Source organism: Sinohyriopsis cumingii, chromosome 6, assembly GCF_028554795.1.
Source record: "Sinohyriopsis cumingii isolate HCF-2022 chromosome 6, ASM2855479v2, whole genome shotgun sequence".
NCBI classification, from domain to species: Eukaryota; Metazoa; Mollusca; class Bivalvia; order Unionida; family Unionidae; genus Sinohyriopsis; species Sinohyriopsis cumingii.
Window position 1 is genome coordinate 60160400 of NC_142966.1, and position 24087 is coordinate 60184486.

General features: G+C 34.7%; 2 protein-coding genes across 3 annotated transcripts in view; one reads left to right on the top strand and one right to left on the bottom strand.

Moving 5' to 3' along the window:
* LOC149797044 (exosome complex component RRP43-like) overlaps positions 1-11397 on the bottom strand; it is a 34260-nt gene extending 22863 nt beyond the window's left edge. The window contains exons 1-3 of one of the 2 annotated variants that reach the window (XM_089961714.1): positions 11358-11397; positions 1636-1672; positions 1211-1274 (exon numbers count right to left, since the gene is read on the bottom strand). In XM_089961714.1, coding sequence (XP_089817840.1) covers positions 1211-1274; positions 1636-1672; positions 11358-11374 — 118 coding nt within the window. In that variant the 5' untranslated portion in view covers positions 11375-11397. Of the gene's footprint in view, positions 1-1210; positions 1275-1635; positions 1673-11093; positions 11168-11357 lie in introns of those variants that run through there. The other variant, XM_089961712.1, reaches the window with a different exon arrangement.
* Positions 11398-11714: 317 nt separating this feature from the next.
* On the top strand, positions 11715-23836 carry LOC149797045 (protein zwilch homolog). Its single transcript, XM_089961715.1, has 2 exons — positions 11715-12685; positions 21645-23836. Exons 1-2 carry the CDS (start codon positions 11840-11842, stop codon positions 22350-22352), a joined length of 1554 nt encoding a protein of 517 aa, XP_089817841.1. The 5' UTR covers positions 11715-11839; the 3' UTR covers positions 22353-23836.
* The last annotated feature ends 251 nt before the right edge of the window (positions 23837-24087 follow it).

A 24087-nucleotide genomic window follows, 5' to 3' on the forward strand; every position in this document is an offset into this window, starting at 1 on the left:
GAAAGAAAGTTCTCTGGTGCAATTTGGTAACTAAATTACATATTTTTCAATGAAAATTAATGAAAATTAAAAAACAAAAATATTGTGAAAAAATGACATATCTCTGGTATCTTGTTGATTATTTTTAAAGTAAAGTATGAAATTAGAAACAATATTGCTTTCAGACATGATGGTCAAGTAAATTTTTTACAACCTTATAGAAAATTCACTCAAAACAGAAGAGAATACATAAAAATTCATTGCAAGTAACTAATACCTAATCTACAGCCACATTTATTGTAAATAGTAAAGTCTTCTATTTACATCTTACATTGTTGTTTTATTTACTCTGAGGGTAAAAATACACTAATTATCTCCATATTAAATTTTTTTACATTCACATACATACATAAATGTATGCATGTTTTTCCTACCACTACTAGATCTCCTGTGTGGAAAGTAGAATGTGGGATGATTCCCTGACCCACCTGTACTTCTGCATAGGAGTAATAAACATTGTACAAAAAACATACAAGGTGCTCATCTAAGCATTACTTCATAGTACACTACATGAAAAGATTGCACAATCAATCTTCGATCATAAATCTGTACTGTATGGTATTAACAGGAATTTACTTGTTGTTTTTAATAAATATGCGAGTCCATAAGAACTTATACATACACTTTTCTCAGTCAATATCTGCTGTTTATTTTTAAATTGTTTACTAAACATAATACCAATGAAAAGAAAATTTTCAAAAGCATGAAAAAATATTTACCAATTAAAAATTGAAAGCGACAAGAAAGTGAGATTACATTTATTTCTGTCACTGGGCACAGAATGATTTCAATAGTTTACTGGGGCCCCTGGTGGCTGGGTGGTCTAGAGTGCTCACCTTTACCAATCACTGCCATGTCACCTCTGTCCACATGAGTTTGAATCTTGGGCTCAATCAAAGTGGTCATGTGAGAAAGCTTGCCAGTAGCTTCTCGAGGGTGTGTGTTTATTACCAGGGTTTTCCTGGGTTCTTCCTCCACCAGTTACACTGGCTGCCATGTATAGCCTATCTTGCCCTGAAAAAATGGCGTCAAACCCAAAACAACAATTTACAATAATGTGTCTATTTGTATAAAATATCCACATTCTCCAATCTCAAGTTACATGTCTTTAAAATTATTTCTCATTACCAATGATATGCAAGGGATGAGACGACTATGATAAATGCACTACCTATGTTAAGAATTGTAGGTCTGAATTCACCTAATTCCCTTCCATCTGGTCGAACATCTTTCTCCTAAAAAGTAGAACATAATAATTAAACTACCTTTACAGTATATTAGAAATAGACAAATTCATATACTGATCTGCTCTGAATTTTGGACTTTCAAATGCTCTGAACATTTTTAACATCACCTTTAAATGGATCATTTTGATCTGAAGAAAAAATTATAAATACAAGCTTTTAAAGACTTTTAAATGTAAAGTTTAATTAATGATAAAAAGTAATGGACTTGGGACAAAACAATAATTGAAAGACACATTTTACCTTAGCTTTGGCTACCAGGATGGCAAATTTTTGACAATAAATTGAAACCTCAACTTAAAAATAAATTTTATGAGATGTAAACAAAAGACATTTCTTTGGGTAAACATACCAAAAATTTCCTGTAATATTCCAGGGGCCTTGCTGCTCTGAAATGTAAAATCCTGAGAATCAATTTCTGCATTAACAACACTGACAACATTTATAAAGAATTTTTAAATCTCAATAAATTTAAAATGTTTTATTTCACACTTGACTGCCTGGAATATAAGTCTCCTTTTGTGGGCAAGTTTACATACAAGATGTTTCAGCTAAGAGAAAATACCAGAATGTACAAAAATGAAAAATACTGACTTCATTAATACTAATACTAATTCTAGCACTAATATTTAAGTGTAGGTATGATTTGGATTGTAATATTATAGCTTCAATAATTTTTCTGTCATATTGCCGCAATGTCTGCAGTGGGGCAGTTTATAGTGATGTCTAGCACTGGGGCATCATGCTGCAGACATGTGGCTTCATGTCCCACCCAGTCACATTATTCTGACACCAGGCCAACCAGTCCTAACACTAACCTCTTAATGATGAGCACCTAGTGAGGCAGCTGTTACTACCATTTTTGTAAGTTTTTGGTATGACAGCCTGGGTTCAAGCCAGTGACCTCTTGCATCCGAGGTGTGTGCTCTAACCATTAAGGTGGCCAGAGTGGTTGATAAATATTATAACCATGTTTATCTGACTCTTACATAAAATCATTGTACATTATCAGATGACAAGCTGGTTAACTGATTTGCTACAGTGATATTGATTAAAGAAGATATAGATTTTATTTGCAAACATGGGGTACGCACATTTTGAAAATAGTGAAATTCATGGGCGCATTTGTAAAATACAGTACTTGCCAGCAGTTCTGACAGTTTCCCAAAATAAAACTAGTGATGCAGAATTATTAACTTATGGTCATCTGGTATATATTAGACAAGCACATAACAGGTGGTGCTATGTAGAAAATTACAAAAAAATCTTGAATACTGCGATACCAAAGAACCAGCAATATCGTAGGAATATTCAAGAACTCGCCCCATGGAAAATTCACCCTGGGGTAACTCACATCATGGAGCATTTGCCCCTTGGAGAATACATCATAGGTGTCAGCAGAAGTCCCCCCATAGTGGCAGAAGTTGCCCCATTGCATCTAGATAAGTTGCCCCAAAAGATTAGATACCAATTAGCATGTTGCCCCAAGATGCTTACCACCTTATTATATTGCCTCTTGAATTATTCTATTACCTGAGATTATATTTCATGGTGACTAACATTCACACTGAAATTTTAATATACCACCGTGCTTCTTTTTCTATAGCAAATGTTTACTTAGGCCCTGTGTATGTTGGTCCGTTATTACCGGTCATCGCAGAATCGCATTTTGCTGTTGCTATTTAGTACTGTGTGGTGTCCGACATGGTAAATAATTCAGTGCAGCCCCATTTATTATATCTTATATCAGCCTATTTTATAGTTTCCTAATTTCCCTCATAAATTTTGTCTCCATCCATAAAAACAGACCCTTCATTGTAACTATTTATTTAACTATTTATTTTAACTGATCCACATCATTTTCATTGGAAATATAATCTTTGCCTCTTATTTTAGTAGTATATAAATTACATCACTGAATACCTTTACTGGTAATGAAACAAACCTGGGTTAGAATAACTGAAATATGTGGTGATTATCTGAAAGCTTCACCCCACCCCACCGCATCAACCATGTCAAATGCTGAGTGAGGTGCAAAAACTGGAGAATGTCATGATTAACTTTTATTAAGAATTATTTGAAATAAAATACTACAACGCTTATTGTCTGAAACACGCCATTGTCACCAGAACATTCTGTTCAAAATAATACTAATTCTGGGCACATGGATTGCTACCCATGTTTCATGACTCACAATCTGTTGGCCTATTCTGTGTATGTCTTTGAAAATATGTAATGTTTACACATTGGGCTACGAAAATGGAATACATTACTTTAGACTCATTCCATCATCATTTTAAATGTGGAACTAGGTCAGGTTAATGGATAATTTTTAGAAAGGTCAATGTAAAAATGTCACTAGATGGCAAAGAGATTAAGCAAACTAAACCAATTTTTTTTTTAACTGGAAGAGTTCAACATTTTATAAATTTAATAAGTTATTAAGTTGAAGAGAAACAATAATGAATAGTATGTAATGTGTTTACAATGTCTCTTTTATGGCAAAAACAAATTACTGCAAAATTTTTTGAAACAGAATATACACTAGGGAGTTTCTTGACAATCTCGCTCGAGCAGCAAGTTGACAACTTAATTAGCAGACCATAAAGTAGGTGTGTGACAACTTCTTGTCAAATTAGAAACTTGGATTAAGATGCATTATTGTTCTCAGGTAAACATTTCTATCTTTTAAATAGTTTATTTATATCCATGATTCTAAAAGATAAGTATTAAATACGTTTTTCTGGGTTGCAAGCTAAAGAAGGTCATGGGGTCATTTCTGCAAAGATTGGATTATGTGTTGTTTTTGGTTGAAAATCCAAGTTGCACCAAGAAAGAATGATCGTCCTTTAATTAAGGAAAGTGATATTCATAAAGTATACAAAAATAACCCACATTTCTGCTCTAAATGCATATGAAAATGTGATTTCTAAATGGCAACATAAAGACGCTTTCCATGACCTTCTTGAACTTGTAACCCAGAAAAACCTATTTAATATTCATCTTTTAGAATCTTACAAATAAATACAGTATTTTTAGATGGAAATGTTGACCCTAGAACAATGCTGCATCTTAAGCCAAGTTCCTAATTTTGCAAGAAGTTATCCCACACATACTTATCGTCTGCTAATTATCATGTCAACTAGCCGCTAGAATGTGATTCTCAAGAAATTCCCCCGCGTAAAGTCTGCTTCTAAATTCTTTATTAGTTTTTGTTTCCACATAAATACATTACATCCTATTCTCTTCAACATAATAGCTTATTTTTATAAAATGTTTTAATAACCTATTAACAAGATCAGTTTAGTTTGCTTAATATATCTTGCCATTTATTGGCACTGTTATGATGAATTTTGTAAAACCAGCTATAAACCTGACCTAATTGCTCTACTGAAATGCTGACAGTAGAGTCCAAGGTAATGTATTTCATTTCCATAGCCTGATGCATAAACATTACATCTTTTCATAGTTATGTGCAGAATAGGCTGACATATCGCAAGTCAGGAAACACAGAGGTGGTATCCCATGTCTAAAACTAATGTTACTTTGAGCAGAATATTCTGGTGGCAATTGCTTCTTTTTTTTCAGATGTTAAGCATTGCACTATTTTATTTTTATCAATATGTCAAATTTGGTAAGCGTATTGCATCAATATTGGTGACGGAAAGCTTACATGTGCATAAAAGCCAGGCAGCAGTGTGTGTGTGTGTGTATGTATATATATATATATATATATATATATATATATATATATATATATATATATATATATATATATATATATATATAGACATATATATAGACACACACACACACACACACACACAATCTGGGGTCATTTCTCAAAGCACACTGGGACGACTTCTCCAGATATGTTGCAGCGAGTTCTCGATGGGTATGGGTCCTTGTATTTACTGCAAACCACCACAAACCACCTTTAAAATGCATTATAATGCTAATTTATCTGTGAAAATATGTTGCAAGTAAACAAAATGTGAAACTTGTCTTATAATACATGAAAAAAATTTGAAATGAGATAGTTCATTTTAAACCGAGTCCGATTTACAGCTATAAATTGTTGTTGTAGGGTTTAACGCCATTTTTCAGCACACGATAGGCTATATATGGCAGCCAGTATTGATGGTGGAGGAAGAACCTGGGAAAACCCCGGAAAGAACCACTGACCCACGAGAAGCTACTGGCAAGCTTTCTCATGTACCCACATTAGCCGAATCCGTGGCTCAAACCCATGCAGACAGAGGTGAGATGGCAGTGATCCATAACGGAGAGCGCTTTAGACCACTCAGCCACTCGGGGCCCCCTGTAAATTGTTATCATGATTTGTGCATTTCTTTTTTTCTTCATAATCATTAAAACATTAAATTACAGTCACTAGATAATTAAAATAAGTAACTTTATTAGACTATATCTGAGTGTACATTAGTATACTACATTGCATTTTAGTAACTACTACAATGTTGTACCACGAATTGGGGTACTAATATTCATACAATTTAGTAACTAGATGTGCATTTCTTTCTCATAACTGTTATTATTTCATTTCCCCAAAACTTTGATTGTTCTGATGAGTACTGTCTGAATCATTTTTGTAATAATAAAAAAAATGTTTATTGGATTTCTGTGTCTTATTAATTGAAGTGTCAACAAATTTTCCTAGCAATTCCATATCTTTCTGGCATGTAGGAAGGAGAGGTTTATTTAAACAGCATTTAACAACATATTATATTTGCTGTTTTTTAAAAGATGTAAATTTTAAGAGTTTCCCACATAAAAAGCCTCCTTCCCATGAAACTTAGTAATGAAATTTAAATCAAGTGAATGAATTCATTCTATATGATGTTTTTGTTGTTGTGGGGTTTAACGCCATTTTTCAGCACACAATAGGCTATACATGGCAGCCAGTATTAATGGTGGAGGAAGAACCCAGGAAAACCCCAGGAAGAACCACCGACCCATGAGAAGCTACTGGCAAGCTTTCTCACATACCCACATTAGCCGAATCCTAGACTCGAACTCACGCAGACAGAGGTGAGATGGCAGTGATCCGTAACGGAGAGCGCTTTAGACCACTCGGCCACTCGGGGCCCCTCATTCTATATGAAGTGTTTGAGACCGGGATACTGATTAAAATTTGTCACATTTTTTACTTCTGCAAGTTACACTATATCAAAAGACCTGTTAGAAAGAATTTTCATTTTGAAATCTATGTTTAATTCAAATGATTTGTAATTTATGTTTTGTGTTCTTGTGTAAATAAGTACTGCAGAAATGTTCAAAAGGGAACTAAATCCTTGTATCTACCATCTACCATCACCTGCCCAGAAGTTGTATGTAAATACCAGAGAAAACAACATTTTTAAAAAGTCAGACATTCAATAACTAGTCCTTACATAAGATTAAAAAATTTACACACACACACACACACACACAATAGTTGCATGTCAGTAGATCCTCACGCAAAACACACAAATGGACTGCCTTTCTATGATGATTTACAATAAATGAATCATTATTAATGATTTAAGGAGGAGCTACAACTATACCGACACTCAACTGAGAAGAAAAGAAATTAATAAAACATCTTTTATATACATATAAATAAACATTACAGTAGCCCTCCCTCTTTAAAATACATGTATTAAAGTTCAGCATTGCAAAAAGCAAGAAAATGAAATTAAGGAAGAGATTACAGAATAAAGATACATTAAATTTAATAGTCAAAGTCATTTCCCTGTCAATTCATTCAAATTCTTTTTGTTTTTGAACTTCACTGTCTTTTCCGTTGGTTTGGCTCTCAAGCAATGCTCCTAGCACCATTTGAAACAGAATTTTCTGGTGGTTGAAACTGTTTCTGTTATGTCTTGCATTTTCGTTTTTAAATTCTTAAGGAATTTCAGGAAAATTTCTGTGTTTCTCCTCAGTTTAATAATGCCATATTATGTTGTTGATGCAATATACAGCATAATTTTGGTGTAAAAAGGAGGCCTAATTGCTTTCACCATGTATATAGTGCACATCTGAAATCTATGAATTGGATGTCCACTACTTGAAATAATAGTTGAACCAGCTTAGCGGTATGCCTTGGCTTCCAGACACTGTTGTTGTTGTTTTTTATGTTGTTTTTTTAGTATGTTATTCAGTAATTCGGCATTATTGTTTGTCCACAAGAACTCATTAAGATTTTTTCTTCTTGGTTCATTTACATGGCAACACATTTTCTCTTTTACGAGGCTGTCATAACATTCAATGAAGAGAGGGTGGTCACAAGAAAACTGCTTCAATTCCGCATTAACCAACCCGGTGTCGCTATACATTTTATCTGTGATTGTCCTCTTCAGATTATCAGTCACACCGACCTTTCTTTTTGGAGTTGGAATTTAATGTTTCTTTTTCATTGTTTGTTTGTTTTGTGTTTTGCTTTGTTTTTGTGTTGTGTTTTTGTTTTCATGTGCTCTGTACATTGCACCCAAGACATATTTGGGATGGGTATCTCCACAGCTCTGGTCAGGACAGGTTCTTCATCTGTACAAAATGATACATGCTTGTGTTATCTTATTTCGACACTTCTGATGTTGTTCTTGAGTTTGATTGCAATTTGGGACAATAATGTTCTGTATTGTCTCATAACTTGTGCAAAAGCACAGGCCAAAAAACTGAATGTTCACTGGTGTCTTTCCTTATGATAGTCTGGTTTCTGTATACAATTATTGTGAGATCATTTGTCCCATATTTGTTTTTCCAAATAATTTAAGTCTGTTATTTGGTTGTTGGTATAAAATATGATGGACAGGACTTTTTCTATCTTATATTATTCACTTTACAAACATATGTTTCCCACACATACTAATTATCTCTAATATCTCGTCTGCAATATTTCCCTTGCTTTTTGAAAGTTCTGTGGGCCATCTCAGAGTCATCTTGTTTAATTCTTAAAAACCTTTCCAAAGTTTTTGGTAGAGCAGTCTATATCCATCATTTGGGGATTTGCTTTCACATACGAATGACTGATATATGGTTGAAAAAAACCCAGTATCTAGTTGTTGCAAATAAACTACTACCCGATGACCTATATCTGTTAATTACACTGGAAATGGGTGTAAAAATATGCACATATTCAGATTCATTTGAGATTTTCTGATTTGAGTGCATTTGAGTAATATTAAATACTTTATTCTATATATATATTTTAACTCCTCCACCCACATTTTATGAGAAACAATTGAATAAATATAGTAAAACCTGTTATGAGAGACCGCCCCTTCTGCAAACAAAAAGTGGTTTCTCAAGACAGGTGGTCTCTCATAGTAGATTTGTACAAAAAGACCAGTTTCCATGGTCCAGTTTCAGAACAATTTTAGGAAAAATAGCCAAATCACTGTACATATATTCTGTTCTTTATTAATAGTTCTTGCTAAAATAATGTATGCATTCATCTAAAAACAAAATTATATAGCAATAAAGATATACTTCTATCATTAAACATGAAATCACATTTACATTTGAAGATCACATATTTTACCATATGAAATCGTTTCTGAATTACTTGTTTTCTTTTATAACAACCTAAATTTGTTTTACTGACATTTAAACCACTTATTTGTGAGTGGTCTGATCTTTTTCACTTCTTTCAGTTACAATAACTACTTTCTCCAGCCTTAAAATTTGTCTCTTTTTAATTGGAGGTTCATCCATTGTTATTAAGGTTCTCGGTGTTAAAATTATTAGTAATCAATTGTAATATCTGGGCTTTTGAAAAATATGAAAAATCTGTGCACTGCATATCTAACAATTAATGAAATAAAAAGAAACAATTATCTTATCAGAACCATTTACTCTGAGACAAAAGTCGACAGCTTCATTCAAAGATGACATACAGGGATTAACTCTATAAGCAAAGTGTGTATCCAGGTCACAACAACTTGAATAGACGGCAGCTTTGTGATTGGGATGTAATCACTTAACATTGGGAGGAAATTCATCAAACATCACAAGTCTTAAACACTATCAATTGAATCCCCCAAAAGATTCTCTCTTGCTGGTTTAATAGACAATGACCTTATTCCCCCAGGCAATTCTCTATAGACAAACAATATATTCGACCACTACGTAAACTTTGGCACTACAAGGGCAATTTGTGACATTTACATTAGCCTGTTTTATGGACTATAGCATCTATCACCAGTAGCAACAATCTTTTTTTAAAATTCCTTTTATATTTGTTTTTGATGAGAACAATCATTACTAATCAAGCGGTTATTGTAACAACTGATTACAAATAGGTCAGTGGTGTCTGTCTGTTCTTGCAATACGGTCGTTGATAGGGATGCCAGCTCCTACAGTAAGGCTGGTAAGCAGGCTAAGTGCAGGAATAATTAGTCTGGTTCCCTGCTTTTGATGCTCCATGCATTGCTCACCCCTATAAGAATAGCGGAAAACAACACAGGGAACATACGAAGCAGGGAACCAGACTAGGAAATAATCTATGTATACTTCAGTCTGGTTTATAATAGTAACTATAAAACAGTATAGGCATAGCTAAAAAATTCAGACATAAGTAGCCAGTCTATCTTTTTAATTTTTAAAGAAATTTAGAATGGTATGAGTGGTCATTTTTACAGGGATTAAAAAAAGGTTGGTGGAGTTTATCCTTGTTTTTGCGATGCAGTCATTCATAGCAGTGTCGAAATGCATATTTTGCCAAGACATCGCGGTTGCTGGTCGCATTCAGCAGATGGTCGCTCATAACAGAGCGTTTATATAATAAAATCGATCCGTGCATTATGATTGTGGTCGGAAATGACAAGTGGTCACTAAAAGCAGTTTTTACTGTATATTTATAAAGGTGGTTTGCGATGAATACATGGACCGCTCCATGTACAATGCTGTCTGGCATTTCTGCGCATGTAAGGTTTCCATCTCCAATACTGAAGCAAAATGCATACTGAATTTGACCAATTGACGAAAATAAAATACTGCAATGCTTTACCATTTGAAAAGAGGCAACTGTCACCAGAATATTCTGTTTAAAATAATATTAATTTTGGACACGAGATACCAACCCATTGTTTTCAGGACTCACGATATGTCGGCCTATTCTGCGCATAGCTTTGAAAAGATGTAACATTTATCCATTGGGCTATATAAATGAAATGCATTACTTTGGACTGTTTCTGTCAGCAGTTCGGTCAAGTAATTAGATCAGGTTTATGGCGAGTTTTACAGAATTCAATGTAACAATGCCAATAAAATGGCAAGAGATACTAAGAAAACTAAACTGATCTTATGTAAAAAAAAATCAGTAAAGCTCAACATTTTATATAAAAAAATAAGCTATTATGTGAAAGAGAAACAACAATAGGATATACTGTGTTTGCAAAGTCTGATTTATGGGGAAAAATTACTAAAGAATTTATAAACAGACTATACGCTGGGGAATTTCTTGAGAATCCAAGTTGACACATTGGGTAGCAGACGTTTTGTACTTGAGGGACAACTTCGTACAAAATTGGAACCTGGATTAAGATGCAGAATATTTTAAGGTATACATTTCCTTCTTTTATATAATGTATATATTTGCATGACTCTGAAAGATACATTGGACATAGGATTTTCCGGGTTACAGGTTCAAGAAGGAGTGGGTCTTCATGTTGTCATTTAGAAATCACATTTTCATATGCATTTCGAGTATAAATGTGCAACAATTTTGTACATTTTGTGATTATCACTTTCCTTAAAGTAAAATCGTTTGTTTTTTTTGTTTTTTTGCTTGATACAAAATGGATTTTTGACCCCAAAAAAGCGTGTGATCCAATGTTTACAGAAATGATGTATCGTTGCGCAGAATTTGCCGACATTGTGGTACCTATCACTGGAAGCCTGCTTCGCCTCGAAATCTCATAATACTTCTAAAGGAAACTCAAAGCATCACTCTTTGAACTATCTTTCCTTTTTCAGCTATTAGACCTTTGAAATTTGACGATGTTTTTTTAAAAAGCAACAAAATCTTCGATTTTATAAATAGATTCATGTCTATGTATCAAGTTATCTACTAACTTAAAGTCGTCCGCCATTTTTCTTCCTACGCCGAATTCATTTCTTATCTTGGTTTTTGATTGGCCATAATATACCCATTCATTCAATCACATTTAGGATTATATATACTTCGTCGCTCTGTTGAACCATATGAAGCGGTAGATTTGAACGTCGCCATTCTTCCTTGTATGAAATAACAATTTTAGTGAGCATGGATTCAGAACGGTTAAGCAACTTTATGACGGGGTTATGTGAGCTACTTGAAGACAAATCTTCACAAATAGAAATGATCGACTGTGTTATCACACATCTGAAATACATGGACCATATGGCAAATAAAAAAGTGGGGAAAGTCATGGCAATGCTTGACATTCAGCCTCCAATTTTATTAGTTCACCGTCCTTTTATTCCAGATACACTGGGATATGAAGAAAGCACTTTTATTACTTCGAGAAGAAAAAACAGCAGCAAATCCAGCTGCAGTGAGAGTATAGTGTCAACAGATGTTGAGGGGTCCCCCCCTCAAGCTGCAAGCAATTGCAGACATCTCAACGTTTAGTTCACCACCTTCATCTGTGTGTTCTCAGAAACATAGAACTATAAGAGGGTATGGCATATCTATAGACAAGTGTCGGTTTTTCATATCATTGTACTGCAATGTGGCTCACCAGATAAGGGAAAAGTTTGGAATGCAGCTTCCGACCATGATAACTCTATGTGATGGAATTGACTTGAAGAACTATGTTTATCTGTCTGCACAGCCAATCGCCCGTGAGGGAAAAAACCTTGTTGATTTCAGGCTGTCAAGTGCAATGATGATGCCAGCTTTTAAACTGCCTAAGAGTGAACACATTAAAACACCACCATCCCCTATTTCTGCATCAGATATTACATGTAAAGCCACATACAATGTGTCTAATGGGATTCAAGGGGAAATCATTCAGGCAGGGTACCAGGGGTTTTTGCAGGTTGAATTCCAGTGGAAAAAATCTAGTGGCCACATGAACATGTTGCAAGAGCCCCCTCTTGATGCCAGAGCCACAGTTAAAGCACATGTAAAGTCTTTAGGAGACATGAGAAGTTCTGCATACCAACTGTACAAAGAATTAGAGATTGTTAAAGCCTTGATGCATGGTCTTGAAACCAATGAAGTTCACTGGATTGGCATGAGTGACAGACCTCTACTTGAGGAAGTTCAGGAACTGGTGGAGCAATTGAAACTAGGAGAAATCAGTATAGATGAAAAGAAAAGTATGGAGGACAGTGAAGATGCAGAATTTAATGAGGCATTTGACCTAACTGTTGATATAAAAAGAAAGGATTTTGATTTCACTGACCATCTTTGGAAGGTAATTAGGAATTAATTGTCTTGGGATATAAGATTTAAGTACAGTTCAAGAAATCTGTAATTTAGTGTCATCAGCGTTAATCAGGTTAACTTGCCACACTGCTGCCCTCATGATTTTTTAAAATCATAATAGACCATTTTGCAGACTTTGTCCTCATGATTTTTATCTATTTTACATTTCTGTGATTATATGCATTAAACCAATGAACTGCAGATATCAATGGGACTTTACCAGTTTGTTCTCAATTCAGAAATGTCTCGATCAAGTTATCAAGAACAACCTCACAAACATTAGATTCACTTTTGAGAATATAATACATGTAGCGTAGGGTTTCCTGTTTAGTCCACAAAAAATATGTATTTCCTATCACACTGGTTTCAAAATTAGGATAGTCAGTTCCTTTTTTTAACATTATATGTATTTAATATGATTTTTTTATATTTTATTTTTACAATGGGAAAAGTGTGCTAGGATCAGCTATGATATATGGGATGGTTGGCTGACCAGAAACATTATTTTTTTGACATATACAGTTCAGCTCAAGGTCTCAGACACTTCATAACAGTACTTGAGACCCTATTTCTTTTGCTTTCAGTAACATACATTTAAATTAGCATTAATCTTTGCATAATTGTGTTTGCAAATGAGAAGGAATAAATATTTATATTACTGATAAAACAGAAATTTAATATTCACTTTTCTATTTATTTATTTTATTAAATAATTTTGAGATTTATGGAAAAATGTCTGAGGAAAATCTCCACTTTAATTATATTCTTAGCGAAACACTTCAGATTTTTCTAGTGATGATGCTTTTTAAATTATCAAAATCACTAAATAAATGCGTAGCAACATCTTCATCGCCTGTTTACTTAAAAATTGGAACACATTCACCATTAGTATCAGTCTTTTCTATGACATCATCAAAATTCATGAACAGTAAGGGGACTCCTGCATTATTTCCTGTTAATAGTGATTGCTGGAGACAGAAGTAAAGATTTCATGTGCTCTCCATGTCAGTGTTTATGAGGTTGTTCTTTGCAGAGCTTCTTCACCTCCGCATGTATGCTGCCTTGGAGAGATGTAAGGTCTTGCTGGACCACAATAAGAACCTTTTAAGATCTGCACTTCTTGAGGTGGAAATGATTTTCTATGGCCTCCTTCCCTCCATAGCATCAATGGATTTGAGTTATCAACAATACAGGTCCCTGGTAGAAGCTTCAAATTATTGAAAGCATGACAAGACACATGCCCAGCCTGTACTCCCTCTGGTTCCTTCTTTCAAGTTCATCAGTATCTGATAAAGTAGCCTGAATTGAAATTTCCCACCCTCCTATCGTTTGCTAGGCAAGGCAGTCAGAAAATCCAGTGGAGAAAGTCTTTGTACTCCTGACCTATTTGAAAAGGTGGGAGGGTTGTCCCTAGATAGTTGCATATCCTACAATGTTTTTCTCTTCCCAGCATCTTGGCATAAATGATATCAATCTGCCATCAAATATGGCAGCAGTCATTAAAAAAGAAAAACAATAACTTCTTCTAAAAAGTCACTTAAGCAAAATTTGACAGAATTCAACAGAAAACAAAAGGCCTTTCATGTTATAAAGGTGGTGCCAGTCCAGCATCAAATGCAGTGGCCATTACTAAAAGAGAAAACAATTTACTCAGCTTTATCTCAGAAAATTGCTTAACAGAAAAGAAAGCATATTTACACAAAGCCTTTTAATATTTGACAAATAATGTTGATGTGCCATTAAATACGGATGAAAATTTAAAAAAATAGAGAAATATTGAAACATTTAATAATAAATGCAACCAACATCATTAGAGATAAGTTATACGGAAAGCTAATGACCTATATGATTTAGGTGGTGCTCTACAGTTTCGTATTTTGCAACAGACCTTATATATCTTAGGTATTGTTCAAAGAATCTTTAATTCCCTTTATTTGGTTTATGATTGATGGGTGTAATATGGGTTATAGAGTATACAGCTTGGCCCTACTCCAGATGTACATCTTTCAAAACAGTGCTAGCTGCACTTGGTCATTTTTACTTCCAGAATTTCAGTGCTAAATTGTAAAGAAAAAAGAGTTGATAATTTTTTTTTCCTTCATTTTATATATCGGTAATTTATTCCTTGCACTTTCAAAAGCTGATATTGTCTAGTCTGGCAAAATTCATTTTCCCTATTTTATAACACTCCGGTGGCCTAGTGGTTAGAGCATCCGCCTTGGATGCAGGAGGTCGTAGGTTCGATCCCTGGCCAAGTCATACCAAAGACTCACAAAAATGGTACTTACAGCTGCCTCGCTTGGCGCTCAGCATTGATAGGTTAGTGTTAGGGCTGGGTGGGACATCGTGCTATATGTCTGCAGCATGATGCCCCAGTGCTGGACATCACTATAAACTGTCACTGAAGACATCGTAGCGATATGAATGAAAAAGTTTTAAAGCTACATTAAAAATCCAAATCACACACACATTTTCCCTATTTTAATAGCTGCTAAGGACAGTGTACTTTAGACTAATTCAACCTGATTTTTTAGCACAAGGGAGCAGCATTTTAGTTAGCGGTGTGTTTAGATCATGTACAATATCCAAAAGTACAATATCCAGAGAAATATCATCTACATTACATCAAAGTAGCATAGCGGTATGCCAACATTCTCTCCACTGTGCATGTTTTAAATGCAAACAACTTCACCTTACATACATCACTCTCTCAAAAGTACATAATAACTGGTGAGCACCCCTTAGCAAACTGCCCTTCTTAATTTTCCTTTAATGATATGTTTTAATTACATTTAAATTGAACATTGTTGTATTTTTAACTATTATTTCCATAGAACAGCAAGCATTACAGGAACAATTATGGAGCATTTCATTACAAAGTCTGTCTCTTCACAATGATCTACACAAACTCATGCCAAATTTGTAGGGAAGTATCTTTTAAAAAAGAGTCCGCAAATGTGGCATCTAAATTTACTGGATGCTTCAATTCAAACATCATTTGCTTTTTCTATTTCATGCTAGGAAAAAACATGTCAATAGTAGTCATTCGGAATTGCACGTGGTATTATTATATCATAATAACTTAATCAGTGTGATGAAGGAACAATTAGATGGTTTACTGCTTACTTAAGTGAGAGAACACAACATGTTTACATAAATAATGTTCTGTCTGAACCTGAAACAATTAGATATGGAGTACCACAAGTCTCAGTTCTAGGTCCATTACTATTCATTTTATTTATTAATGACCTAACACTTTTACTAAGAGACTCAGTATCATCTACACTCTATGCAGATGACACAACATTGTCAGACATCCAAAACACAAAGCATAAACTCGAAATTTCTTTACAGAATGCCCTAAACAAACTGGAAAACTGGTGCACATGCTATGGCATGGTGGTAAATACTGGTAAAACTGAACTATGTCTGACATGGAAGGATACAAATTTGCAAATGGTCTGTCATGATAGACTACTTGGTTGTTGTTGTTGTTCTAGGGTTTAACGCCATTTTTCAGCACAAGATAGGCTATACATGGCGGCCGGTATAAGTGGTGGAGGAAGAACCCTGGAAAACCCAGGGAAGAACCACCGACCCACAAGAAGCTACTGGCAGGCTTTCCCACTTACCCACGCTAGCCGAGCCTTGGACTCGAACCCACGCAGACAGGTGAGATGGCAGTGATCTGGAACGGTGAGCGCTTTAGACCACTCGGCCACTCAGGGCCCCAGACTACTTGGTGTTCTGGTAGATAATAACCTATCATGGACTGAACATATCAGTAAAAAAAGTCAATTCAAGTTTATGGCTTTTCAGTAGGATAAGACATTTTCTCCCTGAAAGGCACAGAAAACTATTTTATAACAGTTACATACAACCCTATTTAGACTACTGTAAATTAAAACAGTACGGGGTAATTCAAATGATAAAAACAGCAAAGCTGATACATCTTCAAAAAAGAGCATTTGGGCTAATATTAATCCAGAAAGAAAGCAAGGAAAATTTAGCTGGTAGGTTAAAAATATTACCTATTAAAGACCGAATCTGTTGGAGAAAAGCCAAATTAATGTACAGGATATCTCATAATAGTGCTCCTGAATATTTACAATCACTATTCTAGTATAGGCTACCTGGTAATACTCCCCACCTGCGATCTATGTCTACCAAACAGTATAAAATTCCCAAACCAAATAAGAAGTTATTTAAAAGTAGTTTCCAATACTCTGGAACACTGTTCTGGAATAGTATTCCAGCTGAGCTTAGAAATGCCCACTCTATTTCCTTCTTCCAAACCCAATATATCCAGTGGCTTCAGAGATGAAGCTAAAATAAATAAATTCGTTTGTATGAGGGCCTCAAGGTTGATTAGTTTTTAGCTAATTGTGTTACCCTCTTTAAATAAGGTCATTATTATTATTAGTACTGCACCTTGAGCAAATCCAATATTCCCAAAAATTTAATCCCCACATTTTGATCAGTGTACATGTAGAATTGAGATAGGAAGACACAGATGTGTAAAATATTATACTGTTATCCTAACCAGGGTGCAACACAGCTACATTGACATTACAACTACTCGAAGATGTTCATCACTGTTAGCATAAACAGTAGTTTGAGGCTATTGAAACAATGTTTATTCAGTTTTTTTTCATAAAAAATATCGTACAAATAACATTAAAAATGCAGGTAATTTATTTACAGTGAAACATCTTTAAATGTTATTTTCAGCACCAATCATTTTAATTAGATCAATTCTTGCACATGTAGAAAGATGTCCATTGACCAAAAACTTATTTTTGGATAGTTTCAATATGATTACTGCAGTTGCAACTTAAGATCAATTCTACGAATTATACCTCCAATGAATGCCAACAGTTGCATTGCAACCCTCCATAGCAATATACAAAACAATTACTGACAGAGAAGTTACTAATGCGCTGCAGTATGCGTGGGTTCGAGTCTTGGGTTTGGTCAATGTGGGTATGTGAGAAAGCTTGCCAGTGGTTTCTCGTAGGTCGGTGGTTCTTTCCTGGGTTCTTCCGCCACCATTTATACTGGGTGCCATGTATAGCCTATCTTGTGTTGAAAAATAGTGTTAGACCCTACAACAACAACTAATGCGCTGTAACATCGAGGTCAATCATATAACTAGCCATGAGAGTCTAATTAGGTTGGTGTTTCTTTTTTATGTTGAGAAAATTCCAGCAAAGAACTTGTATGGTTTTTCGGTAAATTACTGTTTGTACATACATTCAGGAGATAATTTAGTCTTGCAGAAATAGCTCCTAATAATTACTTTGAGTTATCTGACTGACATATTGGCAAGAGGCCATGATGTTCTGATTACATATGTTTACATATCAACTCACTTGTGTAGACAGGCACTTACACATACTTTCTCCTTGTCCATTAGCTCATTTCAGGGCTTAAGTTAACTTTTTTCACTAGCAGAATAATTATAATTATAATATTTTCTGCTAAAAACATTCTGTTGTTTACTAGCATTTCAGAATTGTAACAGCAAAATACCAACTTGCTAATATATTTGAGACCTGTTGTATGCATTTGAAAGGACAGCCATGTGCTGTAACAAAGATAGAGGACTTCTTGCAAATATCTGCTTCAACCCCATCATAAATGTTCAGATATAATAAAAATAAAAATAATGAGGACTTTGTATAACGCCTAATTTTTAGAAGCTCTAAGCGCTTTACAACATTAGACAACACCTATAACATAAAAAACAACATATATAATGATATTATTACAAGAAAACACCATGAAATTAAAATGCATTAAAAAAACATGCTGAAAATATTAAAGGATAGGGAACATTATTAGGTCTATAAGTTTGTTCTTGCAGTCGAAATTAATGAGTTTTAAGAGCACTCTTGAATGGGATCACTGTGGCTTTGTGTCTAAGTTCAGTGGGCAATTCATTCCACCTTGCTGGGCCATGGTATGCAAAGGAACGCTGTCCATATGACTTCGTTTTCATAGTGGGAATAATGAGTATACATGTATGATTGTCAGAAGAGGAGCGTAAGTATCTTGGTGTGTACACATGGGTGAGGTTGGATATGTGTGTTGGACTGGAGACTGTCAGTGAAACGTAGCACAGAGAACAAATTTTATGTTTGATCCTGGATCGAATGGATAGCCAGTGTTGGGTACAGAGCAGCGGGGAGGTGTGCTCTGATCATGGTACTCTAAGTATGATCCGAGCAGCTGTGTTTTGAAGTTTCTGGAGTAGATATTGAGATGAACCAGAGAGAATTGAGTTACAATAGTCCAGTCTTGAAAGTACTAATGAACAAACAAGTGTTTTAGTGGCACCAGCTGAAAGATATTTGCGAATTGAGCTGATGCATCTCAGCTCAAAATATGCAGCTTTGCAAATGTTCATGACATGTTGGTGCAACGTGAGAGTACTGTCCAGAGTGACACCTAGGTTTTGTACTGATTGTGTGAATTTGATGTTGGTGTTACTGATATTTATTATTTAAGGTAAAGGATGTGAATGAGAAAGTCTTTTTGTTGTGATCAGAATGGCCTCAGTTTTATCATCATTCATCTGCAGCTTGTTACATGATTTCACATCAGAAATGCACCTCTCTGCACCTTGGATGGTAGCATCAACTTCAGTTGGGTGGCTAGATTTGTATATTTGGGTATCATCAGTTGGTGAGACACTGGGTGATGATCTATGACACTTGAGACCATTTGAGTGTATAGAATGAAGAGAACAGGTCCAAGAACAGACCCCTGTGGAACACCACAGCATAGATTAACTGAGCTGGAGTGTATTCCATTTGCAGACACAATTTGTGTCCTGTTGACCAAGTAGGACTTGAACCACAGTAAGGCTGTATCATGAATGCTAAATACATGTTGGAGACAGTAAAGTAATATATCATGGTCTATTGTGTCAAATGTTGCAGACAAATCAAGGAGGGTGAGGACTGTAATCTTTCCTCTATCCAACGCAGAGAGAATGTCATTAACTACTTTTAGAAGAGTAGTTTCAATACTGTGGCAATTATAAAGGGCGATATGCAGATTGTACATGGCTAAAAAGACGTTGAATTTAGATGAGATACAAGCTGGGATAGAACAACCTTTTCTAAGATTTTTGATATAAATGGGAGATTAGAAACTGGGCAGTAGTTCTTTAAATCGTTATGGTATTGTGTTGGTTTCTTCAGCAGAGGCTTTACAATGGCAGTTTTGAAAATGATGGGAATTCCCCGGATGAGAGGGAGGATAGACTGGTAATACCCAGAGGAAACTTGGACTTGTCTTGGGACTGATAATTATTATCAATAAATGATCATTAAAGTGACAGTTTTATATATTTGCATTTATAGTGCATCTTTTAATTATTGTTTTTGCCTCGCTTTATACATGTATTCCTGGTACAAGGACACACAATAATACACACACGCATGCACACACACACAACACACACACACACACATATATATATATATATATATATATATATATATATATATATGTGTGTGTGTGTGTAAAGTTAAGTATGGATTTGCCATGGTAATGTTTCTACTAGTGAGCACAAACTACTGTAGTTGTATGTTACTCCATACCATCTATGTATTCCATATACCTACTTATGTGCCACTTATATGCCACTCCATACCATCTTTGTACAGTATTCCATTAAGAATTAAACAGGACATGCACGTGATAAATGGCTTTACTTTCACAAAGGAATGGATTCAACTGATCAATGATTATTCATGAAAGGATACAAAATTTCATCTGGACTTTAATGATTGATTTGAATGCATCTACCTTTTCTAGGCTGTCTGTTGTTTAGAGGTCAGAGAGTAAGTTTTTTTTATTTGGGATAGTTTTGTCTCTATTTCATATTTCAAAGGTGTTATCATTTTGGGGTGAATTATACATAAATGTGTTTTCACAGATATTAAAATCTAATTCAGGGGTACCCAACCTTTTATGTGCTGGGGGCAAAACAGATAAGATGCTACAGATCATGAGCTGCGTGAGCAGTTACAGTTTATTTTGCAAGATTGTTCAAAAGTTCTATACATGCCTTCATTAGATTTTGAAATTCTCTCTTCATTCTTTTAGCCAAAAAAAATTTCAACATAAGTTCACATACTAGATGCATTTAATTCTCATTTTCTTTAAATGTTCTTCTATTTTTATTCATATTTTTCTCATATCCATAACAACTATATATTTTGCAACACCCTCATTTTTTAACTGAAGAGCATAAACACATGGAACTGCCTTTATTGCCATGGGCCACATTATGTGAAGGAGTGGGCTGCAAATTTAACATGCCTGGTCTAATTTATGGCCCTGTTTTTGCAAGTGTCAGCTATTTTCAGGTGTCTGTTAAGACAGATTTCTGCACTGTCCTGCAAAGGCTTGGCCTTCCATCCCAGCAATAGTGCAGAAATGAACAGCCTGGTTTAGCAGACTAGTTTAATTCTATAAATTACCAGTTGGGTACACTTTTGATTAAAAACAGAAATTACTCAGGTGAATGAATAAAAAATAATATTAAAAGATAGGTTATAAAGAATGATATGAAACATTGGAATGGAACCATCTGGACAATTTCATACTGCATGTATACTTGTGTATTAACTTACTCTTCTAGTGTGTTTATGCCAAAGAGGCCCTTACAGTGCCAGATGCATAAAAAGATTTCACTGTATGGCTAATGTTACATGGAAATGAGAAAAACATCTGCAGAGGAGATGGTATTTTCTCACCTTCAAAGACTTCTGATCTGCCACTTATTTCAGCATTTTACATTTTTGTGTGGCAAAAATATATATATTTTATGGTTTTCTTTGAAAATGTAACAACTAGTGTTGTTAGACTTGGAGTATACTAATTATTTCTCTCTCAGAAAACATTACCTCATTGATTTTTGTTTCTATCTGCAGGTTTTGAAGAACTGTACATCACATGCTGATTTAGTGGGAAGTCTTGGTTATGTCTTAACAGTTCTGAGCAATGGTGAGCTACAGCCTTTCATACACTCAGCAAACAAAACAACTCTGGCAGACCTTGTTCGCGACTCTTTCAGGGGACAGCTTCGTATTCCAGCACTAGTGGGACTGATTCCTCTACAGATGCTGGCAGAAATTGGAATGGAAAAGCTACGGCAAGATTATATCAATGTCTTCTTACAAAAGAACTTGACAACGCTGAGTCATGTTGAGTATTTCATCCAGACTAAGAATAAACCCAAAGATAAGCTTGTATGTCTAGAAAAGCTACAAAATGTTCTGGAGATGGTTGTCATGTTGAAGATGTTTCTCAACCTTCCATTTGAATCCCTCGGAACTGGAAGTCGGCAGATGCTTAAGCACTATGAAACCCATGGTCTTCAAGATGATCATATTTTCTCCTTCTCTGTTTCAACAGGCCCTCTGCTGAAAGGTTTGGAGGGATATCATCCAACCGAATGGATGATCCAGGGGTCAAAGCTGGTGGAGGAGGTTACAGAGAGGAAAGCCTACTACATGACAACAGAACAAGTTTTTGACTGGCTCTCTCTTCAAGAACTAGATGATGAAGATTGCACTCGGGAAGAGGAACCCTCTTACTATCTGATAAATGTCAGTGATAATGTCAACATACTGTCATGAATGTATGCATGCTACATAGAATACATACCAAAAATTATTGAGACAGTAAAGATCTTATTAGGCTAGGTCTTTCACAGTATGTAGCAATTTGTTCCTAACATTTAAGCTCAGAATCTCTAAAGAGTTGTTGTTGGCTTTTTATACTAGTAATGATAATTGCAACAAACTCTGGCACTCTATAGTTTCGTATTTTGCATAGGGTTAGAATTTTAAAGAAAAAGAATTTACCCAGTTTCCTCACTGGCTATTTAAAGAATACCTTGTTTATCTTAGATACTGTTCAAAGAACCTCTAATTCCCTTTATTTTGGTGTATGATTGATAGGTGTAATATGGGTTATAGAGTATACAGCTTGGCCTTACTCCAGATGTACACCTTTCAAAAAAGTGCTAGCTCCACTTGGTCTTTTTCACTTCCTGATCTTCAGAGGTAAATTGTAAAATAAAAAGAGCCAATAACTTTTTTTACAATTTATATATTTAGTAATTCATTTATTGAACTTTCAGAAGCTGGTATTGTCTAGTCTGGCATAGTTCATTTTCCCTAATTGAATAGCTGCTAAGGATAGTGTACTTTAGACAAATTCAGCCTGATTTTTGGAGCACAAGGGATCAGTCATTTAGTAGTGTGCTAAGATTAGTTACAATTTCCAAAAGTACAATATTCAAAGAAATGTCAGCCATATTACATCAAAGTATGGTAACATAGAGGTATGCCAACATTCTTTCCACTGTGCATGTTTTAAATGCAAACAACATCACGTTACATACGTCACTCTCTCAAAAGTACATAATAACTAGTGAGTGCCCCCTTAAAGAGCACACAGGTATTTTTATTGTATGATTTTATTTTGATTGTATAGCTGAAATATTTAAGTCGCACCACCACAGAACAGTATTTAATAGTGTCACATTCTCAAACATGTATCCCCTCCTTATGATAAAAAGTGAGAAAATGCAAACAACTTCACCTTACATATGTCACAGTACATAATAACTGGTGAGCGTTCCCTATAAGAACTAATGGCCTTCATGGCCCAATTATCTCCTCCTTTGTGCTACAGGAAAAGCCATTCATTGTTATTTTTGGATTGTCTTTAATCCCAATGTTAAATCATTTTGAAATGGAGAATACCTCTTCTATTTGTTTTTTAATGTTCCCTGTGGTTTTGTGTACCATTTCATAATGTAATCTGTGCACATTTAGATTCTGCTAATTTTTGCTGTCATCAACAATGTAATTTCAAATATTTGCTGGATGAGGTTTTGTAGTGGAGTCACCTACTGTTTTCAAGAGAAGTAATTGCTCTCTGTTCTCTCTTTCCCCCGTCTCCAACCTCGTTTATATTGAATGCTCCAAATTATGGTTATAGTTTACTTTGCAAAGAATAGGTGAGGAACATGTATCATGTTTCAAATGAAATTGTAAGAAACAGTCACAATAAAATGTTATTTTGGGAAGAAAAAAATGCAATACCAGTACCTATGCTCTATATATATATATATATATATATATATATATATATATATATATATATATATATATATATATATATATATATATATATATATATATATATATCGAGGCTTTTGATTGAATAATGGAGATATTTCATCAAGTGGGTGGAAATACTTTATTCAGCTGCAGAACAAAAGGGCAATAACTCTTAACAAAATTGCAAAAGCAAATTGATTTTTTTATATGTGCATTTTCAAATGGTTGCAAGTTTTTCATT

Coding starts and splice junctions, on each gene's coding strand:
- LOC149797045 (XM_089961715.1), top strand. CDS start 11,840: ATGTTGAGGGGTCCCCCCCTCAAGCTGCAAGCAATTGCAGACATCTCA. Junction 12,686..21,644: donor TCACTGACCATCTTTGGAAG/GTAATTAGGAAT, acceptor TTCTATCTGCAG/GTTTTGAAGAACTGTACATC.